At 43.0% G+C, this 20,006-nt stretch overlaps 1 protein-coding gene across 1 annotated transcript in view; it reads left to right on the forward strand.

Moving 5' to 3' along the window:
* The window catches only part of ADCY8 (adenylate cyclase 8), a 221,129-nt gene that overhangs the window by 66,352 nt on the left and 134,771 nt on the right, over positions 1-20,006 (forward strand). Inside the window, exon 3 of the mRNA XM_069465970.1 lies at positions 17,266-17,396. Within this exon, the coding sequence (XP_069322071.1) occupies positions 17,266-17,396 (131 nt within the window). The remainder of the gene's footprint in view (positions 1-17,265; positions 17,397-20,006) is intronic.

Raw genomic sequence — 20,006 nt, forward strand, 5'->3', positions numbered from 1 at the left:
TGACCACTGCCCTCCCAGCTGCAGAGCACAATGCCTGCCACTAACTCATTCTTTCCTATGTGTTTGCTAAATAAAAATTTATCCCGTGCATGAAAGAGTAGTGGATGATACTTCACAATAGATTATACAGAGTCATGGAAAAGATTATGACTCAAGAGTCAGCCCCAGATGATCCATTGCACCCAAGAAAAAGATAAACTCTAGAGCAGGCTCCATAGCACAGAGCCTGGTGCATATAATTCACCAATAGATGCAGATTTCTGAGTTCACATCCAAGTGCTGTCCCTTACTTGCTCTGCGTTTTTAAGACAAACACCTAACCTCTACGTCTCCATTTCCACATCTGCGAAACATTGGCAATACATATCTACCTCATCATTTGTTGTAATTCATGTACAGAGCTTGACACATAGTAGGTGCTCAATAAGAGTATTGTTAGTAATGGTTTTGTCAATATGGTTGCTATTCTGTTAGGCATTGCTTTATCAGTGAAATAATGCATTTCCTATTCCTTGCAGGAGTAGTGACTGGGTAAGGACACAGGGGGCATCTGGGGTGCTGTCATGCTCTGCTTCTAGGTCTGGTTTCTGCTTACAGGAGTGTATTTAGTTTGTGAATATTCTGTACATCTGTGATATGGATACTTTTCTCTGTTTAAATTATACTTCAATACAAATAAGAACAAGATCCTTCAGCAGCTCCCCATGGCTTTCAATTTGATGTTAATATTCCCCAGCTTAGTACACAAGCCCCTTTATAACCTGCCCTGGCCATTGCCTAACTCTACATCCAACTATTTGAAGCTCCATGAATAATCATCTTTGTTGTGTCATCATTACTTCAGTCGTATGACTTCCTCTACTTAAAACCATTCTCCCTCTTATCCATCCAGCAAAAGCCTATGTGTTCTCCAAAACTCAGCTCACAGGCTGCCTCTTCCAGGAAGGCCTTACCTGATTAGAGTAGATGCCCCTTGTTGGGCTTGCACTGCCTTTGACCTTCTCTCTGTCACTGCATTTACCACCCTCAGTTATCCTGCCCACTGTCCTGAAGCTCTGCAAGGGCAGCAACCTTTTCTTCAGTAAATTGCATCATTTTGAGGACGAGTTTGAAAACATTTGATGGATCATTATTGGAATAAATGAATGAATTATATTATAATGAATACCTTTTCAAATTATGATCATAAAGTCACGGGAATGAGATGAGACAAAGCTGTAGATTCTACAGTAATATACAGATTTCCTGGGGTTCCCTAACTATATACATAAATACCTCCAGTATCTAATTCGCACGTAACCCTATTGTCACAGCTTCCCCCTCAGCAGCACTTTACTAACCGGGAACAATGCTTTTACTTCTAAATAATCTAAGCAAGGAGATGTGTCACTCTATAACCAATAGTTTATTACTAACGTGAGATAACTAACATGACAGTGACCACTTGTTAGCTCAGCAACACACCAGAGATATTTAGCAAGCAAACAGTTATTGGGCTCTTACCGTATACTCGACTTGTGCTAAGCCTGAAGAAGTGTAAGATGCACCAGACTTTGACTTCAAAGAGCATATTAATATTAACAACAACATCAGTAGCTAAATGTTATTGAATCCTTTCTATGTGCCAAGACTTCACATAAATTATCCAGAATGCCTTTCTTCCTTTCATCCCTCATATACAATCTGTCACACCAAATCCAAGGTAGATCTAAAACCCATCCACCTCTCTCCACTGCTAGCAGGCTCCAAGCCCCTGTCATTTCTCATGGGACAATCGGAATAACCTAAGTAGTTTCCTTTTTCCATTCTTGCTTTTCTATAAGCCATTTTCCAACCAGAAGTGTGACCTTAAAAAAAAGCAAAGAAGAAACACCTGTACATTTATAACTCCCCAGTGGCTTCCCACCAGAGTTGGTAAATTCCAACTGATAGAACCAAGGCAATGTCATTTAGGGAGAAGGCATCTGAGATAATCCTGGAAGGCTACGTGGATTTAGGCAGATTAGGTTGAAACAACATGCATAGCTGAGCTGGGGATTATTCAGAAACTCACAAAGATGTCATTGTCCTTGCAGTAAAGACCCTATAATTATAATTTAATGGAGAACAGAAGAGAAATCAAAATATATTAGGATACAAAAATTAAGAAGAAAAGATACCTGATCAAGAGATATTAGGGTAAGTCTCAGCCTTGCCTCCCACAAACTTGATGACCCTTTGAAACATACCCTTCAGAGAGAATGACCCTATTAAAATCCTGGCCCTGTCAGTCACTTGTTGCGTGACTTTAGGCAAGTCCCTAAACGTCTCTGAGCCTCAGTTTTCTTATCTGTTCCCTGATGGCAGGGGTGGAGATGATGCATAAGAATCTGTGGTGTCTAACTTAGTCTTCATCATTATATGCATAAGAAATGTTAGTATTTGCTCTAGGGCTACCTAAAGATGCTGCTTGTGGCCAGAAGTGACATCCCTGCAGGCTCTGGCAGCCTCAAGCACTACATACTGAGGTTACAACCCGTTTTCGGCATATCTCTGTGGCCAGGCACACATCTGGAGAGTTCTGATAAACTTAATGCAGGGTCTGCACATGACACCATGATGGGAGGTACAAGTGTAGTTAATAACAATGATAGTTACAATAACAACAGCAATGATAATAACCATACTAGGTGTATTAGTTAGGGTTCAACAGAAAATTATAATGGAATGTGTACATAGAGAGAGCAAGAGAGAGAGATTTATTTTAAGGAATTGGCTCATGTGATTATGGAGGTTGGCACATCCAAAATGTGCAGTTCAAGTCCTACAACCATCAGACCAGAGACCTAGGAAAGAGCTGATGTTGCAATTCAAATCCAAAGGCCACCTGCCGCACGATTCCTTTCTGCTTGGAGGAGGTCAGCCTTTTGTCCTAGTCGGGCCTTAAACTGATTGGATGAGGACCACCCACATTATGGAGGGCAATTTGGTTTACGCAAAGTCCATCAATTTAACTGTTAATCTTATCCAAAATCACCTTCACAGAAATATCTGGAATAACATTTAACCAAATATCTGGTTACCATGGTCCAGCGAAGCTGACACATAAAATTAACCATCCCACGACTTCTTAATGACATGATGCTTAGCAGTGTTTTCTGTGTCTGAGAGAAGTAGCTAAACTTCTATAAAAAGACCTCTTATCACTCTCCAAAAACACTTTGAAATCTTTAAGGCCTAGAAGTGCCTAAAAGAAAGATTTTTCTGAGAGGGGGCTGCTTGACAGCGGATTCGGTGCCTAACGTCTTCTAGGCTCAGCAAATGTGTTCTTTATTCTTCACATTTGACTAAATGCCCTTCAGGAGAGCTCCCCGTTTTGCCTGAGTGTCATATTGCCTTTGGTTTATCATTTTATTACCAAAGAACACAAGTGCCTCCTTTTTTTTTTTTTTGAAGACAGAGTCTCGTTCTGTTGCCCAGGCTAGAGTGCCGTGGAGTCAGCCTAGCTCACAGAAACCTCAAACTCCTGGGCTCAAGCAATCCTCCTGCCTCAGCCTCCCGAGTACCTAGGACTACAGGCATGCGCTACCATGCCCGACTAATTTTTTCTACATATTTTTAGCTGTCCAGCTAATTTCTTTCTATTTTTTAATAGAGATGGGGTCTCGCTCTTGCTCAGGCTGGTCTTGAACTCCTGACCTCGAGCGATCCTCCCACCTCGGCCTCCCAGAGTGCTAGGATTACAGGCGTGAGCCACCGTGCCTGGCCATGCCTCCCTTTCTATTTCACAATGTTAGAGTTGTGGGTGTATCAGACTAGGACCTCAAATGAAGGTCACCACAGGTGCATGGGGACTTGGTTAGGGTACAGCTGAGGGCCGAAGCATGCGTTGCTACATCACGGGTCATCCTACATGAGAAGAGCTAAGAATTGGGGCATGGTGGGGACCGGACAGGGTGTGTACCACTGAGCAGTCACCCGAGGAGTAGGAAGGAGCATTTATTCGTTAACGTTACTTAAAACTGCCAATGAAACCATGAAAAGCAGAACAATTTTTAGTCCTCTTGTTATTATTTTAAATTCTGTACAGACAAGGGACCCCCTTATTGCCTACACCTGGTACAGACCCCTCCCCATTTCCTGCCCCCCAACTCCTACAGTATGGCACTGCTGCTAAGCATGCTACAAAGACATACCTCACCGGGTTCTGACAGTAATCCCATAAAGGACCTACCATTATCATTTTACAGATGAGGACATCTGTTGAGAGGTTGAGAGAGGTTAACTAACTTGCCTAAGGTCACACAGCAGAGTTAGAGAACCTGAGCCGTAGTCTGGGAAGGCGTGGCCTTGGGGGGTGCATGGGGGTCTCCTGGCACTTGGTGGGCATCCAGCAAGGATTGAACAAATGAAGCACGAGGAAAGAACTTCGTCCCAAGCTTTCCAGTTTGATGTATCTGGGGACTGCTAATGAAGGGACCTGAGAAAATCTTCACTCCTTGAAAAGATAAAAAGAAGAAAACAATATCCCTGAAAACTGAATTTTGTGACTCATTCTTTAAATTGCACATAGTGTCATGGAATACAGACTAAAGAGTAGTGTAGGCCGTAGCCTGTGACTTGACCACTGGGAGGAATTAAAACACATCTGATGGCTACGGCCATTTAGTAAGCACCTACTATGTACAGAGCTCTGTATAAGGAGCTTTGTCATTTAGTCTAAACAACAATCCTGGGAGGTGGTACTATTATTCCTATTCTGTAGATGAAGAAACTGAGGCTCAAAGGGGTTGTGTAAAGTATCACTGTTACAGAGCACGTGAGTTGCTGAGCTCAGCCAGGATTCATATCAAGCTTGCCTGACTCCAAAATGCTTCAGTCTCTGCATTTCTGAGCAGAACCAAAATTCCTGGGATCTTAGACCACCAAAAATAGACAGGGATGATACCCAGACTTCCAAGTTTCTTGTTGAATCAGTCTAAAGAGAACCTACAGAGTGTGCTTTCACAGGCCAATGAAACAATAGCTTCTGCACGCCCGTGCTCACACTTGGCTTTCAGAAACAGTTCTGGGTAAAAATTCTATAAAAGCCCTTTAAAAGATAAATTCAAATGCCGAGTCAAGATTTTGACAACAAAAATTTTTAATTTTTTAAAAATTATTAGAAGTGTGACTGGAGGTTTCTCACTGTGTACTACAACTGCCTTTTCACATATCATGTCTGTTCATTTTTTCTGTGTTTTCTGTTTAATGGCCCCTCTCTAAAAACTCAATAGCTTTAGCACCAATATACAATTAGAGTTTGAAAACAATGCTTAAAATAGAGCATGCTTGCCAATGAATTTAACAAACACTTGGACTGCGGTTACGATGTGCTAGGCACTATTTAATTCTTTCACAAATATTAACTCATTTAATGCCACTCCAACATGATGTAGGTGCTATTATTATCCCCAATTCACAGATGAGGCAGCTGGTAAGGAGGGTTAAGTCAGAGTCCCACGTCAGAGCTGGGAAAGGGCAGAGGTAGGGTTCAAACCGAGAGCACAGCTCCAGGACTGTACGCATGACTCCTACACCATGCTGTCTTTTGCAATCACTTAGTGTCACCCTAGGCCCCCTGCTTTGCAGCCCTCCTCTCAGAGCAAGATGCTTGATGCTGGTCTGAGTCAGGTATTTACCTTTTATTAGTCTGTTCCTTCCACAAACACGCACCGGCTGCCATATTGTGCCCATTTGTTTCCTGCCCTGCCCCTCACTTTTCTGGGACTTTCCTCCTCCTCTCTACACCCAACCCAACCCTCTCTTAACAGTCACCCCAGTAATGACCATGCTCATTATCGTGCCCCTGCACCCCTGACCCCAACCTTAGGAGCTGTTGTTTGACTGTATAGAGTCCTTGAGCAGACGTGCTGAGACTTGGACTGAACAAGGGTCTCCTCCAAATGGCCAAAGATAGAAGGTGTTGGGACCCAAAGGTCTCAGAGGCTGAGAAGCAAGAGGGAGGAGAAAGCTGGCCTTCAGGAGAAGCAGACACCCAGGCTTACGGGAGTCATGATGGGTCATGGAGTCCTTTTGTTCAAGGTCCAGCCTTAGTTTTGCCCTTAGATTCCAGGAGTCATCCGGGATACATATGATAAAGTCTGATTTTGCTTCAGCTATATTGAGTTGAGTATCTGCATCTTTATCATCACAGGAGTTCAGACGAATACAGCCACTTTTTTGCTAAGCTTGTGTTGGGTTCTGGAGGTAGAGGAAACAACATCTTGGCTCTCGGTATCTCACCTTCTAGGGTGGATGACAGACACTCAAAACAGGAATTGCAAAATCCTTTTTTAGCTCAAATAATCAGGAGGGATGGTTGCCTGATTAATTGAAAAACTAAGCTAAAATGAAGAATTATGAGAAATTATGATTAAATGTTTTATTTGTAACTTAAACATTAAGATAATAAATTCATTATCTGGTCTTTTGAAAGAAAGCAGGTATTTTTTTCCTTTTTTAAATGTAGATCTATTGTTTTTACAGAGACCACAGCTATAGTACTTCAGTCAAGATTTCTAATTCATTAAAATAGAGCGAGAATTTAAAAGCACTTGAAAAATTATCAGAATGTCTTCCGGACTTTTATGATTTTTCCCACAGCTGTCTTGCTCACATTGAATTTGATATCAATGTTTTAGCTACTCAACATTGCAGTCTTTCCAAAGCATTTAATTCCATTTTTATGCAAACAGCACCTCTCTTCTCCTACTTATTTAATATTTTTATTTAACATTTAATTAAATTCAAGTAAGTACACTAACAGATAAAACTGACATAGCTGTGTTTGGAAACAAGCTCAGTGGTTCCTGGACAGCGTGGGGCTGCAGATGGAATAGAAGCTATAGGCATGTAGAGAGCTTCCTCCTAGCTGGGAGCCTTTCATGCAGCTGTGGTTTGGTCCACCAGCATGTGTGAGAGAGGGGTTGAAAAGAGTGGGTTCCTCCAGTAAATCAGTTAAGCCAGAGAATTAGTTAAATGGAAGTCAGGGCACAGTGACTCATCCCTATAATCCTAGCACTTCGAGAGGCCAAGGTGGGAAGATCTCTTAAGGCCAAGAGTTTGAGACCAGCCTGGGCAACATAGCCAGACCTTATCTCTACAAAAATAAAAAAAATTGGCCAAACATGGTAGCATGCACCTATAGTCCCAGCTACTCAGGAGGGTGAGGCAAAAGGATAGCTTGAGTCCAGGAGTTTGAGGTTGCAGTGAGGTATAATGATGCCACTGCACTCTAGCCTAAGCAACAGAGTGAGACCCTGTCTCAAAGAAGAGAAAAAAAAATGGAAGTCAGCCTAGAGAGCTTCTACCACACTAAGGTGGTACAAGTCATGGTTCAAAGGCTGGCATAGGTTTCAGTGGAGGTAGAGGAAGGCAGGTCTACATGGCATAGGAGGATGTGGGGGAACTTCATGGAGTTGGTGTCACTTCAGTAGACCACTTAAAGAAGGCATCCCAGGTGCAGATCCACCATGATGGAAGGAATGCATAACCCTTCTGAGTAACTGCATGGCTAAACACGCTGGAGTGGAGAGCCCTTATTTTAGTGATGAACACAAGCTTTATTCCTGAGATTAACACATTGACTGCCACAATAGAAAAAAAATTTTTTTCCTTGAGGCCAAAGTGTTTTATTATGAACATACCATAAAAACTTCAAAAACAAAACGATAATTTAATGAAAAATTTGTTATTTTTTATTGTTTTCTGTGCATGAGTTATATTTAACTTAAAAAAATGGTTCATGCTGCTCCCAAAGTAAACAGATGAGTGAGGTACATATGTTTCACAAGGCCCTGGACTCAAAACTAGTATGAGTTGAATACAACTCACATGGCAGTTAGTGTATTAAACACCCAATGTTGAGTCTCTATAGATCTTTCTGGCCACTCGGTCTCTATCTTGCTCTGAGTCTGGACAATAAACTATATAGAAGCCTAGCTTCCTTTCCATCCTGTTGTCAGCTCCGACAGCCTTCCAAGGCCTCCCCCTGCTGCCGATAGAACAGCCTATCCCAAGTCCCTGGGTTGCCTGCCCACACGTCTAGCTTGGCCTGCTCCTGACTTACTGTCACAGCGCTTGTCAAGCCAGCCACATTTGCCAGACGTCTCTGATACCATGACTATCATCTCAGGGGCTAAGCCTGTAAGCACTCCGTGAAGTCCAGGATCATGTCTGCCTTGTTCACTCCTATATTTATAGTGTCTAACACAGGACCTTGTCTACAGTAGAATTTCAATGAGTTTGTCGAATAAGCAAGTGAGTTTAATGAAAGGCAGTATGCCATGGCCTCAGTACTTGCTGTCCTGTGCCTGGAGCAGCACCCTTCCCTAGCTTTCCACAGGGCTGGTTCCTTCTGTCCTTCAGGTCCCAAACGTCACTTTTTTGAGGATCCTTCATTGATCGTTCAGCCAAAGTAGCCACTAACTCCCCTCAATCTCCACCACGGTCTGTTTATCGTCTCCAGAACATTTGTCCTACAAAGGCAAACACCAGGTCTGCTTTTGTTTTCCACTGACTCTCCGTGCCCTCCCCTGTGCCACCTACCCCTGCATTTGGTAAATAAATGAGTAAATGGGTGAATTATGCTCCAAGTTTCAGAAAAAGTAAAATAATGTGGGTTTGGGTCTGCACTGTGCACTTAACAAATGCATGATTTGGGGTTGCCTGATTTACTTAAACTCTTTGATTCTCAGTATCTTCATGTGTAAAATGAGATGCAAATAGCAATTTATTCACTGTTATAATTAATGTGAAGTTCCAGATAGCCAATGATGCGAAGCACTTAGCGCGCTACGGAGTGCGTGATCAATAAGATATTGTCTATAAACTCAAAATAAGTTGCTTCCCATTGCCTGGACCCTGGCTGCAGTTAACGCTGCTTTGCCTGCAGTAGAGAGGGACAGAGAGATTAACGAGAGGTCCCTCAGTGTGTAAGAGCCTGGCAGTGGCCAGTTCTTCCTGAAGCCAGTCAGAAAGAGACACTGCTGCTGTATGGGAGCCCAGAAGTGCTGCCCACACCACAGGCCTGCCCTGCTGCATAACATAAAGATCCTGAACTCCTCACTGTTTTCCCCTTGGCTTCCCCTCAGGTGTCCTGTAGCAATTGGTGCCCACGAACCCATCTGGGAATTGAGTATGTTATGTGAGATAAGTGGTGGCATCCAGACAGGAGCCACTGATGGACTTTGAATCAACCCAGGGTCTCTTTTCATGCAAATGGACAAAGCCAGGGAGAAAAAGATGTGCAGACTGTGAGCGCCAAGGCCACCCAGGGCCACAGTCTGGCTCTGGGAGAGATTCTTGTACTTCTGATCTCCAAAGCCAGAAAAGGATATATTGTGCCCCAGCAGGAGTCGGGAATTGTATTAAAGAGAAAACTTTCCTATTTTCTTTCAGGTTGTGTTTTCAGGAGATTTGAATGATGTTTTTCAAGCAGTGAACAAATCTGAAGGAAACAAAAGCGTTGAAAATGGGCTTTTATAAGCAGACTCCAGGCAAACTCCCATCATCTTGCAGAAAATGCTTTACAAACGGAGGAGCTGGGACAGCTGCCAGCAGCACAACTGGCTGGGGGCTGGCAAGCCTGGCGGCTGGAGAATTTCACTATTAACATTTTATTTGCAAAATCTCCCATGAAAACATTGGTGACATGATGTTATATTTGAGGATCAAATGAGGGTGGACACTCAAAGACTCTATTTAACAAATAAGTCTTGAATGTTCTATCCCAGGGACAGTACTGGCTCCCATAGAGGACACAGCCATGAGCGGGACACAGCCTCTGCCTTCTGTGTGTTCACAAATTTGTTTAGGAAATATTTATGTAGCACCTGCTAGTCTCAAGCACTGAGGAAGTTACTGAGGATCCTGAGGTGAACAAAACAGAGAGAGTCGCTGTCTTCAAAGCATGCATGGCCTTGCTAGGAGAAGCAGACAACTGGACCTGTGTGGTGAGCATTACAAGGGGGGGAGTCAAGGCATCGAAGGTTCTGAGTTGCAGGGCACTAGTACCTAGACCTGCCCAGGAAAGTAACACTCAGCGACTCTAAAGCAGACCCTGCAGGACAAGTGGGAACTGTGAAGGGTTGGAGAGAGACTTGTGAAGACCCAGCGTCAAACAAGTGACTGGGGATGTTAAAGAAGAGAAAGACCTTCATTGTGCTTTGAGCCAAGAGTGAGAGGGAGGGAAAGTGGTGTAAGGAGTGACTGGAATCTGAAACAGTGGCCAGGAGATATTATAAGGGGCTTGGAATTTCTCCAAACAGCGGGGTTTAAATTTGGGAATTGGCAGGATCCAAACTTGGAACTGTGTTAAAACCAAAACCCAGTCAGGCAGTCTATGGGATTGGCCTGCCCATAGGAGCACAGACTTGAGCCTTCCAGGAAGACTCGTCCTATGATCACGTATGGGACTGATCACAGTCTTCCCGGTTCCCATTAGTTTACTCCTGAGCCACCGCCCAAGCCCAGATTTGTTCATCTCGCCTCTCCCCTGCTTGAATTTAGCATCTGCATGCACTCCCTTGAGTACCTTGAGTACCGCTGCTGTGTCTTCTGGAAGTGGCCCCCCATACTCTGCTGTCATTCCCCAGGCCAGGTAGCTCTCCTGCTCACCTCATCCTGACAACCTCCAGGCTCCATGTCTGGTTGTGTCATCGCTGCCTGTGCATAGATGGCTGTGGAAACCCTCCCTCTCTGTGCAGCCTAAACTGAGATAAGCAGGGCCTTGATTTGCTTGGTGATGATAGCCCAAGAATGACTAATAAATAGGTTTCATTTTCCTTGTTAATTCTGTTTAATCGGTAAAGCCTGCTAGCGCTCTTTTTGGAGGCTGAGCTACAGACAGTGAGTAAATCAGTGGTGCCTGCTATGGACAAATGAAGGGAAGTTAAGTTAAATTAAGCAGTACATCCTTAAGCCTCATTTTCCTTCCCCAATCCAGAGTAAATATTGATACCCGCCTATGGGAAGTTCATTTGATTAGACTTAAAGCACCATCCTTTATAAGTCCAGAAACCCAGGAGTCCTCCTTTATACCACCCTTGCCCTCTTTCAGAATCCTAATTCATAAAAGTCTCCAAAATACCCCCCCACACACTGGGCTCAGGTTTCTCCACCCCCTCTGCCATGAGCTCAGTTCAGCTACTCTCATCTCTTGCCTGGACTAGCATTACCCACTCAGTTGTTTTCATTCTTCCCTCTCTCCATATTAACAATTTCATTGACTCTCCTCTTTTTCACATTTCAGTTGAAATGGTAATGAAAAAAATCCAAATCTGACTACATCCCTGATCCCCAAGCAAAACCCTTTAGTTGCTTTTCGTAACTCTTGAGATAAAGACCCAAAAGCGCCCAGCAAGCCTCCACCTCTCAGCCCACTCCACTCCACTTCACTTGGCTGGACTCTGGCCACGGCCTTCTGTTTGGTTTCCCAAACATGCTTTGCCATCTTCTATCAGACCTGTGTACATGCTGTTGCCTTCTCTTAGAGTGGTGTTCCACAACCACCAGCACACACATCAACACACATTGTGCACACGCACACACACTTCAATTAATTAACTGCTCATCTAAGTTAATCCCCCGTTGGAAATTGTCAATGCACCATGCATGTCTCCTTCGTAGCCCTTGTTACACATGCAGTTGAATATCTATTTCTGTGATAGGGTTACTGTCTCCCTTTCCCACCAGACCACGCAGGGATCACGTCCTGCTTTCTTTGTTCACCACTGTACTCTCACTACCTATTGTGGTGCTTGGCACTAGAAATTGTTACAGGGATTATGAGTTATAGTTTCTATAGCTACTTTATTTTCTTATAAATTTCACACAAAGATAAATTTTAATGGGAAAGAAAGTTAAATAAAGAGTGTGTGAATTGTATATCTATAACCACCCACTTTGCCTGTAAGCAAGAATACCATCATGAACATTTCTGTAGGCAACAGATCAACATTGTAATTACTAAATCAAAGGTAGGTACAGTGAGAGTTTCAGTGGAATCTTCCATAAGTCTACTCAAATAGAGAGCATGTTAATATATGCCAATATATATTTTAACATACTTTAATATTTTAATAACTACTAGTATAATAAGGTTTAATTTTCAACTGTACATTATTATGTACTCTCTCACTTTAAAATTATGACTTGTGGAACAGTGGATTGGAAAGGTAAGAATCAAATAAAGTCCTTCATTACAGAAATCAAATAACAAATATAATATATATTGAAGGACTATTATAAGCCAGGCACCATTCTAAGTGCTCGGATTATTGTACTGAAAAAAGAGAGACAAAATGTACACTTTTGTGAAGCTGACATCCAAGTGAGATAGATGGACAAAAAAACAAGGTAAATAAATAAAATACATAGAAAATTAAATAATGATGAGTGCTAAAGAAGAAAAATATATAAAACACGAAAGGAGCACTGAAGCGAGAGTCCAGGAGTGTGTGACCACTTAGACAAGGGCATAAGGGGAGCCCTCGGGAGAAGGTAACCCTTGCATAAAGACCTCAAGAAAGTGAGATGCTTTCATTGTTTTTATCTATTTAGTTAGCTACAAGTATTAATAAGCTGGGTTGTTTTAATATCTTGAAATGGCTGTTTTTACTGCCTACTTGCTTATAAAACATCACTTGTGAATAAACAGATTTATTCGCACATATTTGTGGGCCTTGTGGAAGGCCATGGGTGCTCCCAAGGGATTATGTTTCTTCCAAGGGTCACCTGTTCTATGTGTCAAACCCAAAGGAAAGATTCAGACCTGCCGCCTTATTAGCTTTCAGCATGGGCCACTCCAGACCCTGCCTTGGAAGTGGCTGTAGCCCGAGCTCCAGCAAAACGATGGGGAGGGGCTTCCTTGCCATCCCCTTGAGCTGTTTCTAGTAACCATCTCAGGATTTTGGAGCTCAGGAATGAATATCTTGGCCTGGCATTTGGTGAGATTCAAAACCGCAGCCTAAGCTAGTATTAGTACTATTGTTTGAGGTTAGCAGTTCCTTATAGGCCCACTTGATCTATTCTAGTGTTTCGTATTCAGACCAGGCATTTGTTTGCTCATTCATTATTTGTACACTTATTGAGGTCCCATTATGGAAGGCATTATGCTGGGCTTTGGATATAAAAAGATGAACTCAAAGAGCTCAGAGTTACATAAACAGACAAGTACCATGTGGTATAATAAATGCTGTAAGAAAGATCTGTGCAAAGGCCCTGCTATTGGAGGGGGTAACTCCAATTCCCATTCACCCAGGAAATGAGATATGCTCTAAAATTTGAAGATGAGTAGGAGTCCGTGTGCTAACCAGGGGGAGTGACAAGGGAGAAAGGACCTTCACGGAAGGAGGAACAGCAGCACACACTGTAGTGACCCATGTTCATTTTAATTCAGTAAATATCTCATGACTTCCTGCTCAGAATAGAGGACACAAGGATGGACAAGACTGTCCCGCTTTACAGGCTCCTGTACTGTAGGGGAAGAAAACAAGGGTTAGCCAAGCAAAGCTGCACTTTCCCATCCAAAGATAAAACCAACCAGTTCCTCAGATTTGACTTCAGATAATTGCATTTAATCACCTGCTTCCCAGGCATTTCTCCCCATCAAGAGATCCAGTGCAGAGTCCACATGTCTCACAATCAGCCGAGTTCCAATAAAAGGAGACCCACCATGGGGTCATCTTTGCAGCTGTAGAGTTCCTTAATTGCTCATTTTGTAAAAAGTGCTTTTAGTTTGCATAATATATGGTAGCAAAAATTCCAGGCATCACTTGCATATTTTCACTGATTTCTTTTAACTGTACTTATTCTGTTGGATTTTTATTTGTTTACATTAAGGATTCAATTAAGTAATCATTGAACATCACATGTATGCTTTGTTTGACTATAGACATGCTGTGCACTTCTAATTTCAATGGTAATTACATTTTTAACTTCTGAGATTTGGGTTTTGAGGGATTTTTTTTCAGGAAAACATTTCTCTGGTAAGGTGAGGGGAAAGCTCCCAGCAGGCTCTGGAGTCTGTCCCTTCCTTGCTGTGTGACCTTGGGAAATTACTTTACTTCTCTGAGCCTTAGTTTTCTCATTTGTTAATCCACAAGGAGATATCCCTGCTGTAGAGTTACAGTGACTATTTTGTGAGATTATGTCTGAAGCTCCCTAACTCAGGACCTTGCCCACAGTGGCTGCTCTCAGAGCCACAAAATTGGTAGCTAGGAAGGATGAATATCCTGTTGTGCCATCCGGGAAGCTTCTTAGTCTCCACCTGTGAAACCTCCCTCTAGGATCTTGGCTGTCTGATTCCCTGTGTATCTCCTATGCCTAGAACTGAACTGGCATATAGTAAGTGTTCTCAATAAATATTTTTAAGTGAATTAATTAACAATGAATGAAAAAAGATCTTTGAAACCTCACCCATTTTTCAGGAACCCTCCTTCAGGAACTCCTCCCCATCTTCCTTGGTGAATATGCCTTTTTCCTTCTCTGAGGCTTCGTTGCATACTGTTAGCTCCTATCATAGGACTATCCCACCCCCTGCCTTAACATATACTTATTTTATAAAGAGCCATGTGGATCAGGGAAGAGGTGATTAGAAATACATTTTGTACGAAGTAGAGCTGGTATCGCTATTTTTAGAATCAGGAGGATTTGGTTTCAATTCTTTGCTATTTACGATCTAGGTGCTCATGTTGCTAGGTGATCAGTTTACTAAAGCCATGCTTTTGTTTTATTCTGCAAGTAACTGGTTTGTAGAACTATAGTAAAGGTCAAGTATAATAATGTGCCCAGTAGTGAGTATTCAAACACCTGAGGGGCTTTTAAAAACTCTACCTGCCTGACTGTTCTGCCCAGAGTCCAATTCAGTACATGTGGGTAGGGCGGAGACAGCTGCTCGTTTATGAAGCTCCAGGCCATCCTACTGGAAGGTCAGAGTACAGAATCCATGAGCCAGCCTCATAAATGCGTCCATGGACTTGAATTTCAGGGCATTACATCTTCCTCACTAGGTCCTGGGAAGAAATACCTTTCTTGCATCTCTCTTCAGTTTCCATCTCTTCCCTACCCTCGGGTCATCTTAGGAGCTGCAGCACCACCTGTTTATTCTCTGTGCCATTCTCTTCCTAATGCAAGCCCTTCTGTCCTGTCACTACAGTTCTAAGACATCACCCCAATGTCGCACTAATGAAAGCATGATTTGCAATTAGACACTCTCGCAAACTGACCGTGGGGCCCCGGCGCATGTGTGTGAACCTTGTATTCCAGCTCTATTGCCTCCCTTGCAGATGCAGATGCAGATGGCATCTTAATTAAACATTCTCAGCCACCAGCAGAGCACCAGTGCTCCCCAAAGCTGTGATTAGCCCTACTCCCATCCAGCAGCAATTGCAAGAACAGGGCCGCAAGTACCTGGGAAGCTGACAAACAGCACTAATGAACACAAAATGGACATGATGCAGGGGCATTTTGCAGAGAGCTTGCCTCTCAGTCCCACAATGGGACAGCTTTCAAGAGAAAAGAGCTTCATCATATGACATTCAGTGGGCACTTCATTAATAAAGCCTTTTCATTGAGAGGCAGGATTGAGCTGAAGTGAGAGCAGGGAGGAGGAATTGATAACAGGCCCCTCATGCACTTCATTGCAATGAATTCTCACAGCAACGCTGTGAAGTAGATGATATCACTGCTATCGGCCAAATTAGGGAACTACGGCACGGAGAGATGATGTAGCTTATCTAATGCTACATTTCTATCGAGTGATGGAGGCAGATCCAGACTCCTCCATCAGACTCAAAGTCCAGAGCTTTTTCCAGCTCAACAAGAATCCCAGCAAAGAATAACAAGGGAAAGGATTGTGCCCTGCCACTGCCATTTGCAAACTTTCAGGTTGTGCAAGCAATTTCATCTCTCCTGGACTCAGTCTGTCTGTTGAATGAAAATAATTATTTCTGTGTGCTTATTTTTAGGGTTTTGTGAGAAATGCATGAAAGAATGGATGGTGACAATGCTTAAGATCCATAAATACCTACAAAGATATGAGAAACTGTGATGGTTAGAACACACTTGTCCTAAGCTCAGCTTGACGTTGTAGTAAACCACGCGTCAGAGGCCAGACTCTTGCTAAACAAGGATTTTAGGACTTAGGTCATGTTACTAGTTAAATCAGTTACTTGCTTTTTATCTACTGCAGTGATCACAGTAGAAAGAATATTCCTCGGTCAGATGTTAGGTCCTCACTCTCAGGCTGTGTGTGTTTCACTTCCTCTCATCTTTGATAAAGAGTTGCTGCCTCATAAGCCTGGTTTCTGTCCTGTGCTCCCTGTTTCTATAAATGTCGCTCACTCTCCCCATGAACCAAACTCAAAACCTAGCCGTCACAGTGTGTGCACCCTGTCTCTCTCCTACCAGCTCAGTTGCCTGCCAACCCTGTGGATCTAAGCTCCACCGTCCCCTCTCACCTGGACCACTGCAGGAGCCTCCCCAGCTGGTCTCTCTGCCTCCAGCATTGGCCCTTCCCCACAATTCATTCTCCAAACCTCAGTTAAAGTGATCTTTTAAAATGTAAACTAGTTGTGTCACTCTTCTGTGTAGTACTATTTAGTGGCTTCCAGCTGTAGTTGGAATTAAATGCAAACATCTTACACTGGCCTGTGAGATTTTTTTCACAGTCACCCAACCTCATCATGTGTCACTACATCCTTCCAACACCACTCTCCAGCCACACCATTGCTCTTTTCTGCCTTGGGACATTTGCAGTTGTTATTTTCTCTTCCTGGACTTTCTGTACTACACAGGGTTGACTCTTTCCAAACTTTCAGATCTCGATTTAAATGTCAGTTCCTTAGTAAGGTCATTCTTAATCCCTGATTGAATTACCGTCATCAACCATCATACTCTGTCATTGTGACCTGCTCTTGTATGGCACTTTTGACATGTTCTAACTGTGTGGGAGTGTGTTTGGGTGTGTATAATACTTAATGTATCTTCCTTGTTGGAATGTAAGCTCCGCAATAGTCAGAACCACATCCATTGGGTTCACCATTGTATACCCAACGGCCAGCATAGTGCCTGGCAAGTAATAAGTCCTCACTAAATAGCTGTCATGGTCACAGAATGGTATGAAACTATCAGTCCCACAAGAAGTTCATCCAGGAGCCCCACAACTTCTACACCCTCCCCCCTCCCCTCTGAGATGAGCTGGTCAGCCTAATGAGACCATCCCTCTTGGTTGCTTTGTTTCAGGAGCGGCTCGTGCTGTCTGTGCTCCCCCGGTTTGTTGTCCTGGAAATGATCAATGACATGACCAATGTGGAAGACGAGCACCTGCAGCATCAGTTCCATCGCATCTACATCCATCGCTATGAGAATGTCAGGTGAGCAACGCAACTGGCACCTCCATCCTGGTTCTCCAAGTGATTCGTGTGTGCCTGACTGCTCTCATCACGCTGCCGTGGCTTCTGCCTACCTGAGTGTCAGCACCTGTTCTCATCTGGTTGATTAATTTATTAACTAGTGATTATTCATCAGTGAGTTCTACATTTCCAAAATGAGGCTAGAGAAGAACATCAGAGAATTCAATTATATTGCTCAGCTCCGCTAAAGTGGGCTTGCCTGTCTTTGCATTTTGAATGGGAAAGAGAAACACTTTTTATTATTAGAAAAATAATCTCAGGATTCAATCTGGAGGTTTCAAGTGTGAACCCATGCATCTCTTCCTTATATTTCTCATAAGTGTCTTAAAACACAAGGAAAGGACTACAGCTTCTTTTCCTTTGCAAACATAGTTTTGGCCAACCATCCATCCATCCACCCACCTATCCATCCACCCACACATTCACCCATCCACCCATCAGTCCATTTGTCCATCAGTGTCCCCTCTGTGTTTGGCGCTGCACTGGGCAACATGGCATCTACTGCAAATCAAAGGGTGAACACCATAGTGAGGCAGACCTATTTCAGCATCCCAATTCTGCCTCCTCCTTGGGCAATTTTCTTACCTGAATCTCAGGATCCTTCTCTGTAAAATGGGCATTTTAATAGCCACCCTTCAGGGTTTTATTAGACTATGTGAGTGAAGATTGATACAAAACGTAGAACAGGCAGGGTTAAGCATTCAGTAGAGCATTAGGCATATTGTAGATGATTTCAGGCATGTTTCCTAGTTGCAAGCAAAAGAATCCAAACCTGGCTGATTTAAAAACAAGTACTGGAAGATTATGTGGTGGCTCACAGAATAATTGGGGAAGGATGGAGAGAGAAGCAGGCTGGGGAAATGGGCCAGAATGAAGCAAGGCCACAGAGTGAGATGCATAGCCTAAGTCACACCAGAGCAGTGGGCCACCTAGGATGCCATTGCACTGTCTCTAAGCAGTCAAATGCTTGTGCTACCAAGCCCTGTCCCCTGACACAGTGAGCCACCACCATAATTCATCCTGCAGCCCCTGGAAATGGATGGTTCTGCCTTTGCTCTGATTCCACTCCCTGTGCCTCCTGCTTCTCTGCATCTCAAGTGAAAGGTTAGGGCAGTGATGGGTCAGTCTGATTGGCTAAGCCCAGTCATTTTCTAAAAGTGCCTGGCAAGCAAGTATCTGGCATTTTCAGCTTATATAGTGGAATTGCACTTCCCTCCCACCAAATATCATAAGATAGAAATTTCCCAAACATAGGGCAGAAGTCCATACATTGAACAGCTGTAAAAATGACATGCATATACTCTTAATTCCTTTCTCCCTAACTTTGGTAAAATGGAAGAACAACTTTTCCCACTTACCAGCATCTCTACATGTTCTACTCCTGGCATGCAGGGACACACTTTTAAAGCAATGCGCAGCAGAAATGATGATTCTAACACAACCCTTTAGCAGGCAGAGCAGGATAGGTCATTCTCAGGGCCTCGGTCAAAAATTAAGCCACAGTGATGTAGATGCTTGACTTTACAAAACAGCCCTTTGTTAAGCAGAAACTCCAATAAGAAATGTACCCCAGATCTAGCTATTGGTCCCACGGATAATAGGAATTCATCAATGCCAATTCTAGAACAATAGGTAGTTATTAATCATAACACAGTGTGGGGTTCTGATATTAAGCAGGCAAAGAGTGCCAAAAGATCATGAGAAGAGGACAATCTGGGGCAGGGAGGTGGAGGGGTGGAGGGTAGGTAGAGAAACCTTCCTGGAAGAGATGATTCTTATCGGCCTTATCTGAGATTGAGTCAACCAAATGAAAACAACAAAGACGCAAATTCTGAACAAAGGGAACAGCAGGAATGAAGGCAGAGGCCTGGTACACACAGAGAACCATAGGTGATTTTACATATTCCTTCCCTGGTGAGAAAATGGCTTGACAATAAAGTCAGGTGCAGAGAGAGCAGAAATCGAATGAATATTTTGGAAGAAAGCAAATAAATAAATATTTATATTTATTTATTAAATACATATTTATAGATTGTAAAAAACATTTATTATATAACAAATGCATATAATTATTTATTATATGTAAACATATGCAAACTATATAAATGTATAAATAAAATATATGGCATATTATGAAAGTGCCTGTCACCGTGGAGAAAGAGAGAACAAAAAATAACTACCTTTAAAAAAAAAAAAGAACAAGAAAAATTAAGCAAGCCTGCATACCAACACCAACATACCCAGGAGCCTTAAGTTCAAGGAACATGTTCGGCTTCTTTCTGCACTTATATCATGAATGGCTAAAGTTATTTCTGCTCCCACGCCTCCAATCCCGCTCATTTATTTTATATCATACAATTGAGTTCTTATGCGGGAGACTCTTTTCCAGAAGTTCGCACCCCACTAAATTGAAATTCAGTTTCCTGCCCTGCATGTGTCTGCTAAAATAAGACCAGGGAGGAGGAAGGTCCTCAGCCCTTGTCCCAGAACTAAGCTGTCCGGCTGCTCCGCCCCCTTCCCCAGCCCCCAAAGCAAACCTGCTGCTGTGTTGGGAGCATTTTTTTAAATCAT

The sequence above is a fragment of the Eulemur rufifrons genome, chromosome 3, assembly GCF_041146395.1.
Source record: "Eulemur rufifrons isolate Redbay chromosome 3, OSU_ERuf_1, whole genome shotgun sequence".
In the NCBI taxonomy this organism is placed as follows: domain Eukaryota; kingdom Metazoa; phylum Chordata; class Mammalia; order Primates; family Lemuridae; genus Eulemur; species Eulemur rufifrons.